At 44.9% G+C, this 24,591-nt stretch overlaps 1 protein-coding gene, 1 long non-coding RNA gene and 1 other non-coding gene across 3 annotated transcripts; all 3 read right to left on the bottom strand.

Moving 5' to 3' along the window:
• Window positions 1-6,957: 6,957 nt before the first annotated feature.
• LOC127332119 (uncharacterized) lies at window positions 6,958-7,829 on the bottom strand. The gene is made up of 2 exons (XR_007870214.2): window positions 7,570-7,829; window positions 6,958-7,485 (listed from the first exon to the last, which is right to left on the bottom strand). It is a non-coding gene; the product is annotated as an uncharacterized lncRNA (long non-coding RNA).
• Window positions 7,830-9,127: 1,298 nt separating this feature from the next.
• Window positions 9,128-10,461, bottom strand: LOC127328445 (uncharacterized). Its single transcript, XM_051355042.2, has one exon. The coding sequence runs from the start codon at window positions 10,421-10,423 to the stop codon at window positions 9,128-9,130; it is 1,296 nt and encodes a 431-aa protein (XP_051211002.1). The 5' UTR covers window positions 10,424-10,461.
• A 9,564-nt stretch (window positions 10,462-20,025) lies between these two features.
• Window positions 20,026-20,097, bottom strand: TRNAP-UGG (transfer RNA proline (anticodon UGG)). The gene has a single exon. It is a non-coding gene; the product is annotated as a tRNA-Pro (tRNA).
• Window positions 20,098-24,591: the final 4,494 nt, after the last annotated feature.

The following is a 24,591-nucleotide window of genomic DNA, read 5'->3' as shown; positions in this document are numbered from 1 at the left end:
AAATAAAAGTACTGTAGTAAAAACATGGGTTGTCTCCCATAAGCGCTTTTCTTTAACGCCTTTCAGCTAGGCGCAGAAAGTGTATATCAAGTATTATCAAGAGATGATGCATCAACATTACCTTGGGCTTTACCCTTACCTTTCTTGTTCTTTTTCTTACTCTTTGATTTAGGGAATATATGTCTACCCCACGGTGTAGAGGTGAATTTTAGGGTGCCTTCTCCCATATCTATGATTGCTCCCAATAGTTTCAGCAGGGATCTTCCGAGTGTGATTTATCCTGTTCCTGCACATTCAGTAACAAGATAATCAATGGATATTGTTCTTCCAAGAATGGTTGTATGCACACCCGCAGCTATTCCCTTAGGAATTATAACAGAGTTATCAATAAGAGTTATTCCTTCTCCCCCTTCAACGAATCCCCAAAGTTTCAAAGATTCATGAATACTCTTAGGCATAAGGCAAAATTCAGACATAATATCACAATTGGCATGAAGAGTTTGGTCACCGATAACAATTTTAATAGTAGGATCCCATAATGAAGGTTCAGAGTTCACTAAAACTTGATCAAGACGGTTACGAACATATCTATAATTTTCATTCAAGCGAGATGCACTTGTCTCAAGAGTGTTTAATCTATTATAAATGCTAATAAGGGCTGAATCAAAGTTATTAGCTGAATCATGTGATGCAACCAACTTCTTTATGGCATTAAAAGCTTGATCCCCATTGCAATGAAGGAAATCTCCTCCTACTACAGCATCCAAGGCATATCTATAGCGAATCATAAGACCAAAATAAAAATTACTAAGGAGCAAACTTAGAGTCATTTGAGGTTCAGCTTTACGATAAGAAGTAAAAATTCTGGACCAAGCATCTTTAAAACTCTCCTCATCCCCTTGTTTAAAAGTGAAGACTAATTCCTCGGGTGAAGAAGTAACAGGTGCAGAACTAGACATGGTAACAAAAGTAAAATGCAAGTAACTAATTATTTTTTTGTGTTTTTGATATAGAGTATGCAAACAAGACAGTAAATAAAGTAAAGCTAGCAACTAATTTTTTTGTGTTTTTGTTTTAGTGCAGCAAACAAAGTAGTAAATAAAATAAAGCAAGACAAAAACAAAGTAAAGAGATTGGATTGTGGAGACTCCCCTTGCAGCGTGTCTTGATCTCCCCGGCAACGGCGCCAGAAATTTTGCTTGCTGCGCGTAGTTGACGTATGTCTTTCCGTTCAACACGCGTCCGTTGGGAACCCCAAGAGGAAGGTGTGATGCGTACAGCAGCAAGTTTCCCTCAGTAAGAAACCAAGGTTTATCGAACCAGTAGGAGCCAAGAAGCACGTTGAAGGTTGATGGCGGCAAGATGTAGTGCGGCGCAACACCAGGGATTCCGGCGCCAACGTGGAACCTGCACAACACAACCAAAGTACTTTGCCCCAACGAAACAGTGAGGTTGTCAATCTCACCGGCTTGCTGTAACAAAGGATTAGATGTACAGTGTGGATGATGATTGTTTGCAGAAAACAGTAGAACAAGTATTGCAGTAGATTGTATTCGATGTAAAAGAATGGACCGGGATCCACAGTTCACTGGAGGTGTCTCTCCTATAAGATAAATAGCATGTTGGGTGAACAAATTACAGTTGGGCAATTGACAAATAGAGAGGGCATGACCATGCACATACATGATATGATGAGTATAGTGAGATTTAATTGGGCATTACGACAAAGTACATAGACCGCTATCCAGCATGCATCTATGCCTAAAAAGTCCACCTTCAGGTTATCATCCGAACCCCTTCCAGTATTAAGTTGCAAACAACAGACAATTGCATTAAGTATGGTGCGTAATGTAATCAATAACTACATCCTCGGACATAGCATCAATGTTTTATCCCTAGTGGCAACAGCACATCCACAACCTTAGAACTTTCTGTCACTGTCCCAGATTTAATGGAGGCATGAACCCACTATCGAGCATAAATACTCCCTCTTGGAGTTAAGAGTAAAAACTTGGCCAGAGCCTCTACTAATAACGGAGAGCATGCAAGATCATGAACAACACATAGGTATAAATTGATAATCAACATAACATAGTATTCTCTATCCATCGGATCCCAACAAACACAACATATAGCATTACAGATAGATGATCTTGATCATGTTAGGCAGCTCACAAGACCCGACAATGAAGCACATAAGGAGAAGATGACCATCTAGCTACTGCTATGGACCCATAGTCCAGGGGTGAACTACTCACTCATCACTCCGGAGGCGACCATGGCGGTGATGAGTCCTCCGGGAGATGATTCCCCTCTCCGGCAGGGTGCCGGAGGCGATCTCCTGAATCCCCCGAGATGGGATTGGCGGCGGCGGCGTCTCTGGAAGGTTTTCCGTATCGTGGCTCTCGGTACTGGGGGTTTTGCGACGAAGGCTATAAGTAGGCGGAGGAGATAGGTCAGGGGGCCGCACGAGGGCCCCACACAACAGGCCGGCGCGACCAAGGGCCAGGCCGCGCCGCCCTAGTGTGTCGCCACCTCGTGGCCCTACTTCGTATCATCTTCGGTCTTCTGGAAGCTTCGTGTGAAAATAGGCCCCTGGGCGTTGATTTCGTCCAATTCCGAGAATATTTCCTTACTAGGATTTCTGAAACCAAAAAATGTTAAAAACAAAGAATCGGCTCTTCGGCATCTCGTTAATAGGTTAGTGCCGGAAAATGCATAAATATGACATAAAGTATGCATAAAACATGTAGGTATCATCAATAATGTGGCATGGAACATAAGAAATTATCGATACGTCGGAGACGTATCACCCATTTACAAATTTTTCATCCTAATTACCCCATTTAGCAAAAAAAAATGTGCCAATTTTCACCCCTTCTAAAATTTTGTGCGTATTTTTATCGATGGATCCTAGTGCCAGGTACAATCACGTGTCAATTTTTTAATTCTATAACTATTATATGAAAAAAGCAAATCAAACAGTTGACCACGCTGCTATACCATTTTAATGTTTGTGAACAATTTACCACAATCAAGTGCTCTTCCTACCCATAGAGTATGCAAGTACTTCTCCCATGGACACACTGATTTATTCTAACATGAAGGACAGGCCGTGCTTCCCTAAAAGAAAGAAAAGACGGTGTCCTTCTTAAGATCAAAAGTTGTGCTAAGTCAAACTGAAAACCACTCCTGATCCGTTGATCTATTAAAAGAGGTAAGAGTTGGCAACATTTTTGCTAAATGGGGTAATTAGAATAAAAATTAGCTAAATAGGATAATTAGTGTCAAAAGTATCAAATTAGGATGTAAAAACAAGATTTTATTCTAAAAAAAATACTCCAAGTCGTACTAGATCATGTAAAGGTATGGGCTGGCCTTTGAAGTATCCCACGACTTGGGTGAAGGGGGAAGCTACCAAAGCATCCTTCCATCTGATGCCTCGCCCAAGCCATCCCAACGACTTGGGTGAAGGCGAAAGCTACCAAAGCATCCTTCCATCTGATGCCTCGCCCAAGCCACTGTGATGACTGATGAGAGCAACTGCTTATGTTTTGTTTTAATTCAGCAAGGAACTACTGCACTTCAGCGAATGACAGCCATAGCTCTTCCTTTTTGGGGGCAAATCGGGAGCAAGTTTGCTCTCGTGGAACGCAATATCTTGTTGCGGGCTTGGGCACCAACGCTTATGCACTTCTCTAAAAAGAAAACGTTTATCCTTTCGAATTCTAACTATTGCTGTGGCATTGTGTAGTCTTACACGGTGACCCCTGCTAGCTGCCGTCAGATCTACATCTACCGGTTAAATTGAAGCGGTGGGCTGGTGCCCAACCAACTCACACGTGCAGAGACGACAGGCTGTACGCATTAATTCCAGTTGACTTCCTCACACGTTCCAAATAATCCCCATCTCCTCTTTCCCTTCGTCCCCAAAGCCAGTAACCTGGAGGCGATGGTGCTGCTCATCGTACGGCGCCCGCCCGGCTCCACCGTCCCCAACCTTCGTCGGCGACTCACTTGTCGGCCCCGGCGCGCCAGACGTCCGTCAAGGACGACCCGCAACTCTGCGCCCAGTCCCGGAGCTGCTACTGCCGACGCCACCAAGCGGCGTGGCTCTGGTGGTGGCGGCTGTCGCGTCTGCGCCTGAGAGGCTGAGACCAGGCCGAGCTTGAGCCCGCCCCACCGCGCCGGAGGTAGGGGATGACATCCACATCTCCCAACCTTGATTGGATGTACCTTTTTTATCCTTTTTACACATACAGATGTGGTGGTTGTATTTTTTTGCTTTTTATACATCTAGGATCTTGATTAGTAGATTTTTCTCATATTTTCGGATGTAAAATTAGTTGGTTTCCTCCAGATCTGACTGTAGTTTTTTGCTAGTGGATGAATTTTCTTACCTTTTTTACATCCCAAAATGATGGGGAAGAATCGATGAATGCATCTGTATGTATTTTTTGTTATTTTTCTACATCCAACATCCCAATTTTGGTGCACTATTTTCTTATTTCTACATCCATCGCTGTAACTTTTTCACAGAAAAATGATGGCAGATGCATTTACTTTCAGTTCTATTTTTATCTTGATTTGTAATCCACCGATGTGGTTGTATTTTTCGTATTTTTCTAAGTAGTGGAGCACGCTAGCACGGGAAGGAGAAAGCGATGTGCATGCGTGACAAAACGACGCGGGAGTGCGGGAATTGCGGGAGGAGGAAACGTGGCCACGTGGGAAATCAGAACTTTCTATTTTGGGAGCGTGTGGGACTGTTAGACGGACATGGCTACATAGTGCGCGGTTACTCGTTTGGTTTACAGAGTGCTCCCCCTATTTTTGGTTTGTCCGAGCGGCTGGCACTAGCGATTGCCGTTTACGGCAGGTTTTTGTCGCGACGTGATTAACCAGCATGCATGCACCTCCCGCCGAGGCTTTGACCCAGCGCCCCACCTGTTTCTTCTATCGTTCTTTATTCCTTTCTCAGTGCAATCGCTCTTAGGACTACGCGGGACAGATTCAAGCAGAAAAAATATTTGATCCTTTCCCGAAATTGTTTAAAAATAATAAGGCACTTGACGCGAGGATGAATAAAACATCACGAACACTTCACATCTAAATTTTCATTCCTCCATCATCTAGATGTAGGTTATTACTTGGATCCTCAAGAAATATCGTCCATCTACAACAACCATACGCCCGCATCCCTGCCTCAACCCTCCTCCCACACCATGTATCCACCATGGTTGGGGATGTACAAAAGCATCAGTAGAAAGTAATAATTAGACAATGCAACGTTAGGTGTATTAACGAAATTACATCCTAAGCAACTCAATCATGTTGGCATGTAATTAGAACTAAGCAAACACATACTACTGTAATCATGTTCAGATGTTATAAATACTAAGAAAATACATCCTAAGATAGTACTCTATAATCATCTTGGCATGTAATAAAAAAACTAAGAAAATACAGTCTAAGATACTGTGAATCTGTGATCATGTTGACATGTAACAAAAATTAATAAAATACATCCTAAGCTACTACTGTAATCTTGTAGATGTAATAAAAACTAACAAAATACATCCTAGCTAATACTTCAATCATGTTGGCATGTTATAAAAACTAAAAAAAATACATCCTAAGATACTACTGCAATCATGTTAAGAAAATACATCCTAAGTATTACTGTAATCATGTTGGCATATAATAAAAACTAAGAAAAAAACATCCTAAGCTAATATTGTAATCTGCTAGATGTAAAAAAAAAACTAAGAAAATACATCCTAAGCCACTACTGCAATCATGTTGGCATGTTATAAAAATTAAGAAAATACATCCTAAGCTACTACTGCAATCATGCTGGCATGTAATAAAAATTAAGAAAATACAGCATACAATCATGTTGCCAAGTAATAAAATTAAAAGTTAACTAGGAAAGTTAGTCATGCAAGTGCTTTGGGGACGCAGCTAGCAATACGACAAGGTCTGGCGGCCGCCATACCTAAATTTGAATGCTAATACTAGTATATATATGCTTCCTATATTTTTTTTCGAAAAGGGGGAAAAATCACCCCAGCTTCTGCATCCAAAGGATGCACACGGCTTTTTATTAGATTATTCATGAAGCCTTACAAGAAACAATACAAAAGATCACTCTCGAAGCAACCTAACTATACCTACAGTGGGATGTATAGGGTGACAATACACCAACTCACATCATCCAAACTAAATGACTTCCCAAACCGCCCAATAGCAGATGAGAAGCACATCCAGTCAAGCAGCGCACGCCAACGCCCACGCCACAGGAGTTGCTTCCGCCGTCTTCCTCGACTCCATCTTCAAGAGAGATAATCGCATTAACCTTGCAAGACCTGCCGTCGATGCCACCATGACGCCAGACGGCTCCACCATCCACTCCACCAACATCCGCCAACATCAGCAGCTGCTCAAAAAACGATGCCCCAAGAGGTAGAACGACGCAGAGCGCGCCGCCATCGTCCGATCCGGGAGACCCGGACCTAGGGTTTCCCCCGGAGCAGCACGAGTGAGAGACCGCAGACTGCGACGACGATGCCTTCAATAAGGTAGCGGCGTGACACGTATATTGACAACCAAGTATACCGAAATTGACAACCAAGTATATTGAATACATCGATAAAAAAAAAATTACAGTCCTGGTAGAACAGAAAAAAATTGCCCCATTAGACCACCCAATCACCTACCCCTAACAAAACAGTAGCGCCCAATGGCTAATTAACACGATTACAGCTATTGGTACTCGGCAGAAACGGGTTGGTAGCCGCATCCAATTAATAACAACACCACGCAGCCACCGCCGAATGATTCCTCCTCTATATATCTTTCATACCCTCAACAGATTGTCTAAATTTCATCATCTATATGATCTCCTATATTTTAACAATATCATCTAAGTGAACAACTAGTAGCAAGAACTAGAAGTAAAGCAAACAGGAACTAGAAAATTCAGCCATCAGTTCGTCTATATGCAAATTCAGCAGTGCAGAACTTACAATTAAGTAGAGTAGCAGGAGCACCAATCAGCAGTAGCAAATTGCAGAAGCAAACATGTTCAGTTCCTTGCACTCTCCCTCGCGCGTGAAAGCAATGATTAACAAAACTCAATAGCAGTATCCACACTGATCCTGCACAACTCGACATGACGCCAACACTTGCAGCTCCTCCTTACCTCTTTGCATCAACAACGCCATTAGGATCCATCTCTGCTACACGCGCTCACACGGAACCCTGCTCCTCCCCCACATTGATGAAACAGTGTGTGGCCCAGTGTAGATGCAGCGTCCTGCCGCTTCAGCTGCCGGCAAACCCGACGCGGCGGCCACCATCCCCACTCGACGCGGCCAGTCCTTCTTCCTGTGTAATCGCTCCAGATGTTGTGGCGCGACGTGTGTCGCCGCCTCGGTTCCTTCCAACTGCCGTGGCGGCCGAATCTCCTCTGATCTCTCTGATCTGGTGGCGAGAAAGTAAGTCACCGAGACGGGAGAAGAGAATTCGCAAGAGGGAAGGCTCGGAGCGGGGTCGTTTCACACTCACCTGAGCTGGAGCCGGTGGCAAAACGGTGGGAAAAGTACGGCGACCCCGGGCTCCTCCATCCCCGCGCGGTACCGACCCGCCGCAGCTCTCCGCCCAAAAAAATCGAGGCCCCAAAGAGGAGGGGGTTGCTGGACCTTGCCGTCGGCACACCTCCGCCGCACCGCCACGCGGTCCGCCTGCTAGCTTCGTGGGGGAGCCGGTGGTCGCTTCTATTGAGAGATTTGCGGCGGAGACAAGACGGCTGTCACGGATGAAGGGGAATGGGGATTTGTCCAACACGTGCACCAACTGTCGGCGCGGGTGGGTTGAGCTTGAGGGAGAGACGTCCGATCGCGATTCACGTGCGAGACGAGTGAGCACTAGCTAAGACAATACAGTGCCCACGCAAGAATTAGATTTTGGGTTGTTAGACTAATCTTTTTCTATTTTTGGGCGGGTCACCCCCTAAGACTAACCAGTGCTATAGCACTATGTAGCAGGGTCCTTTTTTGAAACGGAGGCAAAAGCTTTGCCTCATCTATTAATTAAGAAAAAGGTGCTTAGTTTTTAGGAGAAAACCGAGCGAAAACCTACAACAACAGGGCCAAGCCCACACCAAAAATATACCCACAAGAGAACAACACCAAAATAGAACAGCCACTAAACCAACTACGGGCCGACAGCCCAGAAAGGCCTAGTTGTGTACTCCAGTCCTCCAGTGGAGGTGAAATGGCAGCCACGACAGTTCACACGCACACAACCTGTCAGCCGCCCATTTCTAAAGTACTCCCTCAGATCAGTATTAAGCAAAAAAATTATATTTTATACAAAATTAATGATAGGATCATAGGAGGGAGTAGCTTCTTCCGAGATTATGGACACACAAAACTCCAGCCCAATTCAAGCCCCGGCTTAGTGCGTGAGAACAGAATGGGAACACTCCGCCTGTTCTACTAGGACTAGGAGGAAGGCGATCCACGAAGCAACTTTTTGAAAGCCCGGTTTAAGTAGGTGTATTTGTGACAAAATTTAAGGCTGATGTTTCACTGACTGCTTCAAAGAGAAGCCATGTGGTAACGACGGGCACAGATACCACCACCGCCCGGTTGAGAAAGATAAATGTTAACGATGTAGCTAAAGCGAGCAATAGAGATAAAGCAACTACGATTTGTCGTGACACGGGCATGAGTATATCTGGGAGCATCGGTGTTGGTCATTGATAGTATCACTGATCTTGCAGCGCTTTAGACGATGGCATGATGTGATGCACTGCCATATATATCTGAACCTGCCTGGAACGGCTTCATATTTCTTCGGATTCTGCAGATGTGGTGTAGGATATTAACTGTGTCAACCTATGAAGCTATAGCTTTTTTCTTAAAGATATTAGGCAACGCCTTAGCAGTTTTATTGATGTCCTACAAGAATTCGAGCAAGTCTAAATTGTACTGAAACATCCTTATCCATTACATCGCTAGCTGGAGATAAGTAAGACTTTTTACATTTCAAAGAGCAATGATTCTACGTCTAAGTCGATGGAATTAAGCAGGGTGTTACTTCAGTTGAATTGTGCGTAACTTTAGTCCCAGTCATAACCATCAGAGAACTCCACAGGCAAGGTAATGCTTCTGGTAGTACGTTCGAGGAGATCATAAACCTCAAGCTTGAGATCCACACTACTGGGGCTTGATCCAACGCTTCTGTGAAGGAAACCCCAACCAAGAGAGAGAAGATAATCCTCCAACTGAGGCAGAGTGTGATCACACAGCTCATTGAACGAAACGATCACATCTCCCTCCCTAATACCAAGCCTCTCGGCAGCAGACTCGGCTGGTACGTGATTGACAATATAGCCTCTGGTGATGCCGTGATCAAGGAAGATCCTCTCTTGGAGCGACACATCCAGCAGCTCCATCGTCCTTAGTCTCAAACCATGTGCGGGGCGAGCAATGCGACCGAAGTTGATCCACATTTGGACGCATGTGAGAATGGTGGTGATGCTGAAAACGGTACAGCTTAGGCCACCTAATGAATACATCCCGACAACACGACCGTCATCATGATCAACGACCGGTCCTCCCGTGCTATACATAGGGGGCTCGCAGCTAAGAAGCATGAGGTAATTCATGTCCAAGTCCTCTGGCTGTTCTAACCACCTGATTCTCCCATGCCTAGCCATGAGGTTGGACTCTTCGGGACCCCTAGCCAGCACGAAGACCTCCTGGCCATAGTTTGGGCTAGACCCGAAAGAGGGGACATGCAATGGCAAATCCGATTCTGACGAGTGGACCTCCAGTAAAGCGATTCCGTAATGCTTGTTGAAGAACAGAAGCTGTCCGTCTAAAATGGTCTTGTTTGGCAAGAGAACGTGTAGCTTAGGCGGTTTGGGGTCATCATATATGTCCATGATCAAGGTGCTGGTGAGTATTCTAGCGCACTTGCTGGTCGCGTTCCAACCGACGACGAAGCCGCTACACTCCATGATGACGCTCCCGTCGGGCGCGAAGGAGGAGACACTGACGACGGAGCGCGCCGCGTCCCGGACCAGCGCCTTGTCGCGTGGGCTCTCCACGCTGCCGGCGGTCTTCGGGTCCTTGGGCTTCACCACGGTAGGAAGACTTGTACGGGGATCTTTCTTTCTAGCGGCAGCGGCAAGCGCGGAGATCCTCCTGCACTCGCGGTTCCACATGGCCACGTCCTTCCGCTTCCCGGACTTGGGGTACGGCGGGCAGCGAAGAGGGAGCGGCGCGGTGCCGATGATAGCACCTCCTGCTGCTTGCTGCTTCTCCTCCGATGTATCCACCTTGCGCTTTTTAGCCTCCGGCTGCGGTTCTAACAGGCCGTCGGCCAGCTGCCTGCCCTGGGTACCCGCCATCACCGTCCTTGCTCTAATTTGGATCCTGCAACTCGAGCTCCTCGAGTCGAATAATCAGGATAGATCTCTTCTCCTCTCCTCTCTTTATATAGAGAATAGAAATAGATAGATCAACGTGAACATTAGTCGAATCGGATCTGATCTGATGACGAACCTGAACCGGATTTCGGGCGGAAGGAAACGACACCCTCTCCTCCTTCAGTTTGAATAAAACACGGCTTTGTTAGAACTCAGGTTTGGCAGTCCTATTTACGTGTAGTTTTTGACACACGGAGTACTTTTTGTAGTACTTTGCGGAGCTGGCCATTGATTAGCTTAAGGTTAGGTTAATCGCAAAAGAGGAGCACCCTATCTGATGCATGTGGACGTCAGTACGTCAGATTGCTGGTCGTCGGCCGAACTGGCGAAGGAGACTACAGGTCGCGTTTCTCTGTTTTGAAAAAAAAAAAGAGAGGTGTGGACCTCTTTTTCCTACAATGCAAAAAAAAACTGCAGTATTGCACATACTATGGTACAATATAAAATTGCAGTTTTAGGTAAAGCCGAACACTTCAACTCTTCAAGTATTGAAAACCAATAGTATTTTGTAAAACTATAATACTCAATTCTTAGAATACTTCAAAAATAGTGTATAGCTACATCAAAATTTACATAAATCTTCAATATCCTTTTCGGGGCGGATGAAGTAATACACCCTTGGTTCTTGGAGTGCTTTGGAGTTTCTGTTGTGCCGTTGGTTGTTGAGGAATAAAAACGACCGTTCCAAGACTAATTCGCTCGCCACTAGTGATGTCTCTGTAAGCAATATACATCGTCCAGTCTCGCTCACAACCCCAACCCGGACCGTAGAGAACGATTCTAAAATGCAAAGTCACACCTGCATCACAACACCTATATATACACACCATTATATGAGAATTTAAAAATATCCCAAATTATGGACTAAAATAAGGGTCAACATATTGGTACTGAAGTTAATTGTACATTTTTTTGCTAGAATTTTGGATTTGAAGAAAATGATATAGAGAACTACACATACATCAAATTTAAGACGAGTAAATTCTTTATTATATGGATGATAACTATGTAACATGAGGTTCTCGAATTTGACATAAACGATCTCGGTGATGCTTCGTAGGCTATTGGTATTGAGATTGAACACCGACATATCTCGAAAGAAGTACTAGACTTACTAGAGAATGCATATACTGAAAGAGAGTAGTGAAGAAATACCATATGCACAAGTTCCCTTCTTACCTCCTCCTATTGTTAAGGACTTAAGGTAATTCAACAACTAATTCGAAACAAGCTAGAATCAGTCGTTTCCTTGTGCCACAACTACCGAACGCATCGTGTATTCTTAAGTATGCCTGCATCCGATTTTGTATTTTATGATCGGGATAAATTGGCGCATACTTTGTACCAATCAAACTGAGGACCATAACACTTAAAAACCACTAAGAAATTTTTGGCAATGAAAATGCAGGCAACTAAAGATTACAAAAGTCTGATAATTAAGTTGTGCATTATCCAGACCCCAAACTTCGTGTGGTGTATTCATACTAAGAGATCCATGCCAAGTAACATCCCCTCTCGCACACAAAGGTATATCAAGCAAGAGCTCTAAATAGACACTCATGCCTCGCTAGATGGTTAAGCCTCACACCCACGCATCCTAAACCCTAAACGTTCAAAGAGAGCATTGAAGCGACTGTAATGTTGATGTTGCAATTGAGGATGCGGCGACCCATACACAATACCACATCCACATGTGTATGACGACATGAAAACACTACCAAAAAAACAATGCACAACACACACCATGTTATTAATAGGCATGAAGGCGCTAGTCAGTGTGCATCACCACTAACATGCATACTACTTACTACAAGGGAGTGATGCGACCAAATACTACTATACGGGCAATTTAGTGCTAACTGGCGTTGTTGACCGGACTCTATTGTGGACACGTTGGTGGTGACATTCACCTCTCACCCTAAACCTTTGATCGATGTAAAACCCATCGGTGAAGGGGTTTTAGTGCGGGTAAGTGACTATGCTTTCTGTTGTAGTGAGCACGCCGCTACTTTGTCACACAGGTGAAAGCTTCAAGCGCTGAGAAGTGATTATGGGTTATGTTGTTGTCAGGATGCTGCTACTTTGCGTGTTTTGAGTTGTGCTGCATTGAGCCAACACCATGCCTCGTGGAGGATGCATGTGACTTTGCACCAATGCTTTGCCTATTTTAGGTGATAATTATGATTCACTTAATTAAGATATTGTAAGGCTGAGGGTTAGGATCAAATCCGGTTTGGCCTAAGGTTTCTCCTTGAACATGGGCTTCATCATAGTCATGGAGAGCATCAGCAAGACAAAACACAACAAAATCCCTAAATGTTGGTGGTTAGATGGCTTGGTGAGTATGCCTGTTGTATGAATAGAATACTCTGGAATGACTATCTCTTCTACTATATATGATAATTTCCCGATTTCCTTGTTCTACGTAGGCCGTATAGCGAGAGAGGGTTTGTGGAACCCAGATCTTGGTTTTTGCAACAACAAAAAAGCTAGATTTAACAACATGAAAGATGTTTTTTCAAGCAAGTTGGGATAGGCTAGATATGAAACTCAATAGAAACATAAGGAAACCAAAACAAGGAGAGAAAAAGTGGGAAAAAGGATGAGTAAACTTTTTAAGATTGTGGCACATCAATCGCTGATTTCCATGCAATCTTATCGATAGTAAAATCTCTAGGTATATTCGAATTCCTCAAGTCTCCTTTTACCGTTTTGGCCGTCCTCTCACCTTTTTTGTATTTTTCATAGTCTCTTTAGGGTACCACTATTAACTTGTGCTTCTAGAGGCCTCCACTGGATATGCTCGAACCACCTAAATCGGTGTTGGACTAGCTTTTCGTCGATTGGTGCCACCCCTATCCTACCATGGGTTTCATTGTTCCTAATCTGGTCCTTTCTTGTATGGCCACACATTCACCGTAGCATGCGCATGTCGGCAACACTTTTTTTTGGTGTTTTGTCTTTTAATAGGCCAACATTCTGCTCCATATATCATCATGCATCTGACTGCAATCCTATAAAACTTACATTTTAGCTTATGTGGGACCTTCTTGTCACATATGAAGGTAGGTGCTTGATTGCTGCCACTTCATCCACCCTGCCTTGATCAAGTGGCAAACATCCTCGTCAACATCATCATTACTTTGCAACATTGATCCAAAGTATCGGATGGGGTCCATCTTAGGCAATGTTCTTTTTCATCACATCTAGCTAAGACCACTAAAGTCGTACCGCATGTACTTGGTCTTAGTCCTACTAAGTTTAGACCCCTTCGATTTCAAAGTCTTCATCCATATCTCTAACTTACTATTTACATTGACCTTGGTTTCAGTACCAGCACCACATCATCAACAAAGAGAATACACCAAGGAACATCTCATTGTGTATCATCCGTCACCTTATCTATTACTAAGTAAAACATGTATGGGCTCAAGGATGACCCTTGATGTAGTCCTATCATGATTCAGAAGGTGTTGGTCCCACTATCACCTGAGCGAACACATGTCATAATATTGTCGTACATATCTCTGATGAGTATAATGTACTTTGTTGAAACTTTGTGTTTCTGCAACGTCCTTCACATGACCTTTCTTGGTATCGTCATGTTACTGCCATCTGCAAGTTGATGAAGACCATATGTAGATCCTTCTTCTACTCCTTATATCTCTCAATAAGTTGGTGCAGTAATGAAATTGCCTCTGTAGTCGATCTCTCGGGCATAAAACCAAATTGGTTTTTAGTGACATTCGTCATTCTCCTCGAGCAATGCTCAATGACTCTCCCCCAAAGTTTCGTAGTATGGATCATAAGCTTAATACATTGGTAAGTGGTACAACTTTGAACACATCGTTTATTCTTGAAGATGGGTACTAATATGCTTTTTCTCCACCCTTCGGGCACCTTGGTTGACCAAAAAGTATGGTTGAATATCTTAGTTAGCCATACTATTGCCACGTCTTGGGATTCTACGTACCTCAATTGGTACATCATTAGGGACACATAACTTTCCTCCTTTTGTTCTTTTCAGGGCCTTCTTAACCTCAAGCTACTGCATCCCCGCCTATGCATGAAACGTCTATTGGTGTCATCCAAGGAGTCATCGAACTCGGGCATAGTGCCCCCATTCCATCACTAAATTAGTCATCAAAGTAATCACTCCATTTATTCTTGATCTCTTCATCTTTCACTAGAAGTCGATTAGCCTTGTTCTTGATGCATTTAACTTGGTTGAAGTCCCTTGTCTTCCTCTCCCAAGTTTTCCATACTAACTTAGTTAGCCATACTATTGCCACGTCTTGGGATTCTACGTACCTCAATTGGTACATCATTAGGGCCACATAACTTTCCTCCTTTTGTTCTTTCCAGGGCCTTCTTAACCTCAAGCTAATGCATCCTATGCATGAAACGTCTATTGTTGTCATCCAAGGAGTCATCGAACTCGGGAATAGTGCCCCCATTCCCATCACTAAATTAGCCATCAAAGTAATCACTCCATTTATTCTTGATCTTTTCATCTTTCACTAGAAGTCGATTAGCCTTGTTCTTGATGCATTTAACTTGGTTGAGGTCCCTTGTCTTCCTCTCGCAAGTTTTCATATCTTGTAGATATCCTACTCGCCTTCCTTTGTGCCTAGTCTGCCATATAGCTTCATAGACCCGCCCTTGCTTCACTCACACGAATCACCTTGCATTTCTATTGGGAATCTTTGTACTTCATCATGTGTTGCTTGTGCTTCTACCGTGGTGCCAAGTCTTGTAACTTTCCTTCTTTTCCATGATAGCCCTTTGGACATACTCATTTCAAAATCGTGTGTCCTTAATTAGGTTTATTTTTTTACTCTTTGTCACTCCAAGCATCTACGTAGATACCTTCCGAATGCAAGTTGTCATATTCACCCACATGCTATCCGGCCCTCCCTTTTCATCACATGTACCTTCAGTGATCAGCCCCTCCCTAAAGGTCTGATGTGATTTCCATTTAAGCTCCCACCACTATATTCTTGTGATTTTAACGCCTTTACCCCACATCGCATGTGCGTGAAAGAAAAAGTTAGACACCATAAGCTTATGTTGCGCCACAACACACTCTCTAGGATTCACCTTGCAATCCAAACAAGCTCTCTTGTACATTCTTCTAGTGAGAACATAGTCAATCTGGCTAGAGCGTTGGGCACTAGTAAAGGTCGCTTAGTGGGATTGCCTCTTCCTAAAGAAGGTATTAGCTACCAACAAGTTGTAGGGTACCACAAAGTCTAGGATGGCTTTTACCCTCAAGGTTTCTCTCGCCATACCCAAAGCCTTCATGCACCGGCTGCCCTCAAACACTATGCTAGTTGTACCCGCATGGCCATCGTGATCTCCTCCAATAAAAGAGCTTTTCATTTTTCTATACATTTCTAATTACATACTCCAAGTCCTCCCAAAACCTATTGATCCCAACTTATGGGGCATAAGTATTAATTACGTTTGAGGCAATATTCCTAACAACTAGCTTGACTAGGATTACCCATTCGCTCTCTCTAAACATCCACTACTTCATTCTTGAGGCTCTTATGTATAAGGACACCTACGTCATTCCTAGTACTGGTTGACCCATAATACCAAAGCTTGAAACTGGTATTGTCGACTTCCCTCACCCTTTGACCTGCCCAATTTATATATCTAGTCCCCTGGACACAAAGAATATTTATACGCCTCCTAGCCGCAACTTCCTCTCATAACTTCCTAGTCAAGGATCCTACATTTCAAGTGCCCACCAGCAAACTATTTGCCTCACCTAGATTCCTCGTCCTTCACATCTGTCGAGTGGGATTCAAAGAACCTCACTTGTCACAACATCCGAGCGAAGATGTAGTCCACCACTAAGGCCTTGTTCGGTAGGGGTGTTTCGGCCTGGGTTGATTTGTCTTATCCTGACCCCAATTGAATCGTCCACACCCGTTTGGCAGGCCGGTATAGGGCGGTCTCAACCCCATTGACCCTAGAGATAGACGTTGGTGACGCCGGGTTCGGGGGTGGAAACGAAATGCTCGCCCCCTTCCGCGTTTCTCGCTCTTAGTGACGCACACAGTGACTGTCCGAACCTCCTCCCGTTGTGGCAGTGGCCGCTTCACAATATTGAAGCCTTGTACTTTGGAGCTCCACCACCTCCTTCGTCATTCTATAGTATGTTGCTTTCCGTTCCGACACCGCCGATCGGCCAATGCCACCGACCGCACTGACGCCAAGATCTTTCCCGTGTAAGTGCTATCCACTTCGTTTCCTCCTTGTACCATCCACTGCTAGATGCAGACCTAGTTCAATGCCTTTGTGAGATTCGGTTCTTGATCTGGTTCTTTGGACATGGGGTTCTTGAATACAAGTGTAGGAAGGGGTGGTAGCAAAAACCTCTTTTTACAGTGAATGGTACCTACATCAGTGATGTCATCCGTGATGTCACCCATGTGCTAACTCAGTCCACTCAAAAAATTATGAAACTAAATTGAAACTTAACTGAAACACGATATTTTTTGAAACATATCGAAGTGACATCAGCGGTGACGTCAGTAGTTTCACTTTTTTGTCAGAATGTTTCACAATGTTTTCCATATATCAACTTAATTTCATAAAAGTTTTACTTGTGTTTCAGTTATTGGTTTTATATTAGATAAATATCACAAGCCTCACCAATCTCAAAGCACCAGGTGAATGGTAGATATAGCTCATGTAGGTGAAGTTGCCTTTAAAAACGCTGGGTTCAGGGTGGTAGTAGGCTCGTAGCCTGTAGCTAGCAGTCGTGTGGCCTGAGTGAAGGAGTGGTATTAGTTGTTGTGCGTGTCAATTTTTAGTTTATCTACTTTTGTTAAGAGTTCCGATATGAAGCTTGTCCTATGTGTTGATATTTGTATATTAGACTGTGGTATTAGATTAGATTCACAAAGCTTGCCCTCTCTTAAACTTGAATCAAATGTTGGACTGGGGTTGTAGTATCAGTTTAGAGCCTAGACTAGGCTAGAATGTTTCTTAATTCACTGTTCCTAGTAGCGGTAGCTTAACAGATGTGAATAAGATATTGCTACCCATTGTTACTAAAGAGAGAGGTTTGATGAATTAGCACTTTCCTTTTCTTGTGCTCTTGTCCTGGTTAGGTGCGACAGTATATCCTCGGTCGACTCTCCTTGTAGGCAAGCAGCCATGGAGCATCGGTCGGTGACGGACTCGACCTCTCCAACATTCTCCATCATGGAGGAAGACCACACCCTCGCTAGCTCCGTCGGATACGTCATCTAAACATGCAGTACAACCAGGAGTGAGTAAAATTCTTCTGACCAGATTCCACCCCATGTGCATTAGCTAAACATGCAGTACAACCAAATTTATCAGACCCATCTAAAATAGCAGTTGGATAAGTGTGTATCCAATCTCAAATCCCTAGCCAGCTTAAACTCAGACTAGAACAAGATACTTATATGTGCAAAGTGGCCACTAGTGAGGATATCAGCAGTTTGGTTGGTGGTATAAGATGTCAGCTGATATATTACGGATAATATGAAATTATCTTTATTTATTTCTCAATAAATCTATATAGGAGTTTGCTCTATGTTTGCTCTCTGAGCAAGAAAGAATCTCTTGGCTCTCTGTTTGCTCTCTTTTAACATTATGGAATCTCTGTTTGCTCTACGTTATTTGTTTAATTCATTGCAAGTTAATTTTTTAAATTTGTTTTTGATTCGTGCATATTCGAGATCTAGGAATTTTCGTCCCCTCCAAGCTTGTTAGAATTGGTTATGCATGTGACACATTGATTTTCACACTGTATGTTTTGATTTCTTCTCTCAATTATTAGATGAATCATTGGGAAGGTGCATGTTGTTGGTTCATAGATGTCCATATATTTGTATTATTAAATTGAGTTCTGATGATTTTGGGGAAATTGCATCTTAGGTTATGATTTAAATTCATTGTCATCTATTTTATTGAAGACTCTAAGAATATGCACTAGTTTCAGAAAGCTAACAATATGACTCATCCTCCTTTTATGTTTGAATTTGAATTAGATGCACACTGTATCACATTAGGGGCTGATTTACATGTTACTTACTCTAGTTGTTCTATTTATGCTTACATGTTGTTGTTGTAACTGAATTGAAGGAGATATGGCACCTTTTAGGAGGCTAAGCGGTCGACAAGCGGGCTCGAAGAGGTCGAAGATGAACCGTGGATCCTTCGGGCAGGAATGGGAGCATGGACCTGGGGAAGCAACGACAAGGATGTCCACGCCGGAGGCTCGGCTGGTGGAGGAGCGTCCATGGTGTGCAAGGGTGGCGATGACACGGTGAGCAAGAAGAGGAGAAAGGACGGAGACGCATGATGGAGAGGAGCAACGTCTCGGCCTCCCACTCCTTGGCGCAAGAGGAGGCTGAGCTCCATTCTGTTCGACCTCGAGCTCCATGACGCGCGGCTCGCGGTCTCGGCCAGGCACGACTCCTGCCTCGGCCTAACACCTTCACATGCGCGATTCCTGTCTCCACCTCCTCCTTGTGCCCGGCCCTGACTTCGGCGGATGATGGGGAGGTCGGACACGGGAAAAATTATATTTCCAATTTCTGATTTCTGGACTATCTTGTAAGATTTTAAAATGTGTGAGGACTTTTTTTGCAAAAAACAAGTTTGTATTGAGGTTGCCTCATCTAAATCCAGACGGATGGTGTATGAGCTTTATTGCTTTGCGATGCCATTTTTAATATGCGCATCAAACCTTACCTACCGAATGAAGTTTTTAAGAGATGGGATTGTAGGGATTAGAACGGAAGAGGTTTTGAGGGGATACTAATTCCCCTCAAAACCTGTTCTGCCGAACAAGGCTTAAGATGGTGACGACGTGACTCTTACTCGTTTAACACCCTCTGCTTCCAATATTGCACGTTAGTGAGAGGGTTACGCTCCAACGAATTTCTGTTGGATTTCATGTGTAGGAATGGTTGGTTTTTAGTTTGACTCGCCAAGCCTATTACAATCCTGCTCTTTTACCAAGGCTTGGGATAGGCTATTCTTGGAAGATATAGATGGAATTGAAAATGGTAGTTTTAAGTTTTTTAAAAAAATATATAAATCGTAAACATGTTTTGTATACTTGTGCAAAGTTTCGGTAAACAAAGTTATCTTTGGGTTGCAGAAAATACAAAATTATGGCTATATCGATAAAAAAGGATTTTTACCCCAAACTTGTCTTTTTTAGGTAACCCATAATATAAATTATTTAATAGAAAAACTTCTGGCATATATGCTATAATGTAGTTACATACGGTATTTTTGTGGTGTTTTTTGAAACGTAGAAATACCATTTTCTAAAAAAACAAAATAGGAGCATTAGTGGGCATGGGAAACTAACAATTTCAGCCATATACATGTAAAGAAAAAGAAACAATTTCATCGATTTAGCTTGGTTGGGTCGGGGTCGATGGGTTGGTACTTGGTCATATGGCACGGAGGAAAGCTTTAGTTCCAACTTTCAAGCATTTAGAAATAAAAATAAAACCAAAAATGGGGCATTCCGAGAATCGAACTCGGGACCTCTCGCACCCAAAGCGAGAATCATACCACTAGACCAAATGCCCTGTTATGTTATTAATGGTCACTTAACAGTAATTATCATAAACCATACTATAATCCAATGTATCGCTCTCCATGGTACGGATGAATTGTTTCACGAAGACTCCAGCAATAATCTTCACGCACGCAGACGAACTTGTACGCCGCCTTTCAAAGCAAAAAAGGAATTTAAAAAATGACACCAACAAAACAGGCATGCATCAAAATCAGCAGTGTAGACACATAGCTCAAGTGATCAACCATCGGCCGTGCCACAGTGTACTGCTAGCAAGTACACAATCGCTGAAACTGTTGGCGGCTGATGACAGAAGATGGTGAAGGAGGTGAGCACGTGGTATTAATGAAAACAATGACAGAACGCTGGAATCATAGGTTACACGTAACCAAAGTGGAGAGAGTGAAGGACGGCCTTCTCAATCGCTGCCTTCTAGAAGGAAGGGCAATGCCTTCGCTCCAGCACATGCCAAACCAGGGTTCGCCTTCTAGAAGAAGGGGGGCACCAGATCTGGCGCCTGTCTGCGTCACCCGATCGGAAGACTGCTAGTTGCGTATCCATCCAATCCAATAATTTATAGACCCATGGCCACTATTAGTAATTAGACTAGGATGTGTCATGTGCAAATGTATACCTAGCTGAAGCTAGGTGCTTTTACACGAGCTAGTACTGTACTTCTGGGGAGCTTCTTTACCAAGCACGTGGTGCGCATTTTATGTGCTGAAAAAGGTGCCAGTAGACGATATATATTTACTTCAAATGTACATGATCGTCTAAGCATCGTCATAGTACATCATGCATCTGCAGATAAAATTCCAAGGCATCTGTCATCATATCTGTCCCCGCGCGCCTTCGTGCGGAGACTTTGCAATGTACAGATTCGTGCACGTCTCTGCGGAAACGACTGTGAGAATTGACCCGCCCAGTTTCTGCTTCCCACTACTTATATGCACATTCGCACAACAAAACGAGTAATCTCAAGCTCTTCCTCTTCAATGGCCTCTCCGTATCCGATCGCCACCGTGCGGCCACCGCACCTAGCTCCCCAACAACCGCCACCACCTCCGCCACCACCAGCGGCGGCGGCTGCAGCGCCGCCATGGTCGCCGCCGTACGCAAGGTGTCGCACGGCCGACGCCCATGAAAGGAAGGAGAGCGTGGCGGAGTCGGGCTGCCCCACGGAGGTGGCGGACACGGCCATCCACGCGGATCTCGTTGAAGATGGCAGCGATGACGACGACGGCTGCGGGAGCTGCGTGGAAGGAAGCCAAGGCAGCCGGGGGCAGGACGACGACGAACCTGCTGGGAGCGACAACTTCGTCTGGTGGCGCCAGCAGAGCAGCAGCAGCGCATGTTTCTCATGGGCACTTAACTCCGCCGGTAGAAAGACGACGCGGAACCACGCCGAAGAGAGGGACGACGACGGCGGCGACCCGAAGGCGGCGGTGGCGAGGCGCCAGGAGGAGGATCGCAAGTTCTGGGAGGAGTGTCTCGGCTCGGGCTACCCCTGACGGCTGTTGCTACAGCAACGACGACAGGAATGCGTGACGAATTCAATGGCGTGCCACCCGCGCAATTGCGTGTGCGCCGTGCGCCGTGCGCGTGTTCTTTAATTATGATAACCATAACCATCTTGAGCAACAAAGTTTGTGCTTTGGACGACGTTGCAAGTTGTAATTTGGTGCGTGTGCAAGTGACCAGTGGCCTAGTTGCTCAGGAAGTTTGATTTGTAGTGCGTGTGTCCAGAAACAGTACCGTTGTCTACTTGTCTGTACTCTTAACAATTTTTTTCTCTTTTGTGACGCACTTACATCCTACTCCGTACTTCTTTCTAGAAACACATTACGTCTAGACTCTTATAAATGCTTACACACACTCAACCGCCCTATAAAGGCATGCACCTTCCACCTTTATGAGCACCTCCCCGAGCCGATGGTTTTTAGACATTCTAAGAGCATCTCCAGTCGCGTCCCCCAAAGCGTCCCCCAAAGGGATTTGGGGCGCGCCGGACAAAAAAAGCGTTCCAGCCGCGTCCCCCAAAGCCCATTTTTGTCCGGCGCGGCCCCATACGGTGTCCGGCGCCCCGAGCCCGTCCCCGTCCCACAGGGGACGCTCCGGGGACGCCGGACACAACGAAAAGCGAGGCGGGCTCCCACATGTCGGCGACTATTTGCATAAACCGTTGGTTCGCGCCTCTTTTCTCGTCGCTCCTTCCTTCCCGCGCCTCCCACTCCACCGCCGCCGCTGGATTTCCCGGCCGTTTGGGCGTCTGATTTGTCTTTGAGTCGCACCGTTGTCGCGGCCGGGCTCCCGCCGGTCGTGCCGCCGCCGCGCGTCGCCAGCGCCTCACGTAACGCGCCACAATCCGCCCCACCTCCGCGCACGTAAGGTGCTCGACGACTTGCCAGGTAGGCGCGATTGGTCGCTGTTTGTTGCGTCGTCTGCCTCGGCGCAATTTTAACCATTGATTTTGCTTTAGGCATGGACAGCGACGATGAGATGGTTGCCCTGCTGCTGGAGGACGAGCAAGCGTTCGACGACGACCTGCGGGAGCATTTGCTGATCATCGCGTCCCTCCAGGACATGCTTGACGCTGAGGCGGAGAAGAGGAAGAGGCCGCGCCGCGGAGGATCAAGGCCGGGAAGAAGGAAGTCGAAGCCCCGGCAGAGGATGGAGGGGCATGCCATGCTGCACAACGACTACTTCGCCGACGGGGCAACACATGCCGACAATTTTCGGCGCCGGTACAGAGATGAGCAAGGGCCTGTTCATGAATATCCTCCACGGCGTTCGAGAGTTCGACCCCTACTTCAAGCTCAAGGTCGACGCCGTAGGCGTTCTCGGGTTCTCATCCATTCGAAGTGCACCGCCGCCATGAGGATGCTTGCATACGGAGCACCTACCGATACAGGACGACTACCTTCGCATGAGTGAGTCTACTGCCATTGAGTGCATGTACAAGTTTTGCCGAGCTGTGGTGGGAAAGTTTGGCAAATACTACTTGAGAGGGCCAACCGAGGAAGAGATCGCAAGGATCATGGCACAAAATGCTGCCGTAGGATTTCCTGGAATGCTTGGAAGCATCGATTGCATGCACCGGGCATGGAAGAACTGCCCGTTTGCTTGGCAAGGTATATACAAAGGGCGTCATGGATATTGCGGTGTGGTGCTTGAAGTCGTGGCAGATTATGACCTGTGGATTTGGCATTCTTTCTTTGGCATGGCGGGATCACACAATGACATCAACGTGTTGCAGCGGTCTCCGGTGTTCAGCAGACTAGTGGAAGGGCATGCTCCACCATGCAACTATGAGATCAATGGCCACCAATATACCAAAGGCTATTATCTAGCCGATGGTATATATCCAAAATGGGCCACTTTTGTCAAAACAATCTCGAATCCATCAGGTCTGAAGAATTCTCACTTTGCTACACGACAGAGGCTTGCGGGGAAGGATGTCGAGCGGGCATTTGGTGTGCTTCAAGCACAATTTGCCATTGTCCGGTACCCTGCTCTAAGCTGGTCTCACGACCAAATGTGGGAGGTGATGCAGGCTTGTGTGATCATGCACAACATGATCATCGAGGATGACCGCAAGAATCATGTTAGGTCACATGTTGGTCCCTATGAGTGTCAAGGCCCTCTCGCGGAGGTTGATCATGAGTTGCCTGCAGATTTTGCTGATTTTCTCGCCATGCACGAAGAGATCCGTGACAGCAATGTGCATGAGCAACTTCAAGCTGATCTCGTTGAGCATTTGTGGAGGATCAAAGGAAATACCGTGGCACCTTGATGTATCATCTAGCCCTTTTTTTTATATTTGATTACTTGTTTTATTGTTTGTTGTAATTTAATTTGAAAACAATCCTCGAAAACATTTTTTTTTCATATGCTACATTTGATAAATGGTTTATGTGTTAAAAATATTATTTTAAATGTTTGGGGGCGGCGTTTGGGGGACGCGGCTGGGGAGCGACGTCCCCCAAAGGCGGCACGAACAAAACACGCCCCCCAAACGCTCAATCCGGCGCGGTTTGGGGGACGGTTTGGCGAACGCGACTGGAGATGCTCTAAGTCTCCACAATCATCTAGTAACCTCAATAGGAAGGTCACCTCTCAATGAATATTCCGCCTTTAATAACCTTTAAAATATAAGTCTAGGATTTAATCTCTGAGAGATGTCACTGCCCTTCTAATCATTTAACCATATGTTAGTTTTTTTTGGGCTTAGAGCATGTACATTGTTTTAGACAGCGGGTGTCTGCCATGTCATATACAGATAGTGATATAGACAGTGTATACAATGATTTATCTATAAGTTATCTATTTTTAGCCATAACTACATGTGAGTATAAATTACAGACTCCGTCCATGCAACACCAAAAATGTTGTTTGTAAGCTATTCCTCTCTCTCCTTATTCTCTTTTTTTTAGGAAGGATCCGACCCATATATTCAAGATACTCAGTATAAATTACAAGCAAGTCCACCAAAGAAAAGAAAAAA

The sequence above is a fragment of the Lolium perenne genome, chromosome 4 (genome assembly GCF_019359855.2).
Source record: "Lolium perenne isolate Kyuss_39 chromosome 4, Kyuss_2.0, whole genome shotgun sequence".
NCBI classification, from domain to species: domain Eukaryota; kingdom Viridiplantae; phylum Streptophyta; class Magnoliopsida; order Poales; family Poaceae; genus Lolium; species Lolium perenne.
This window is presented reverse-complemented; position numbering and strand designations above follow the sequence as displayed.

Bases quoted from the DNA above. Each gene is read 5' to 3' on its own strand.
- LOC127328445 (XM_051355042.2), bottom strand. From the start codon at position 10,423: ATGGCGGGTACCCAGGGCAGGCAGCTGGCCGACGGCCTGTTAGAACCG.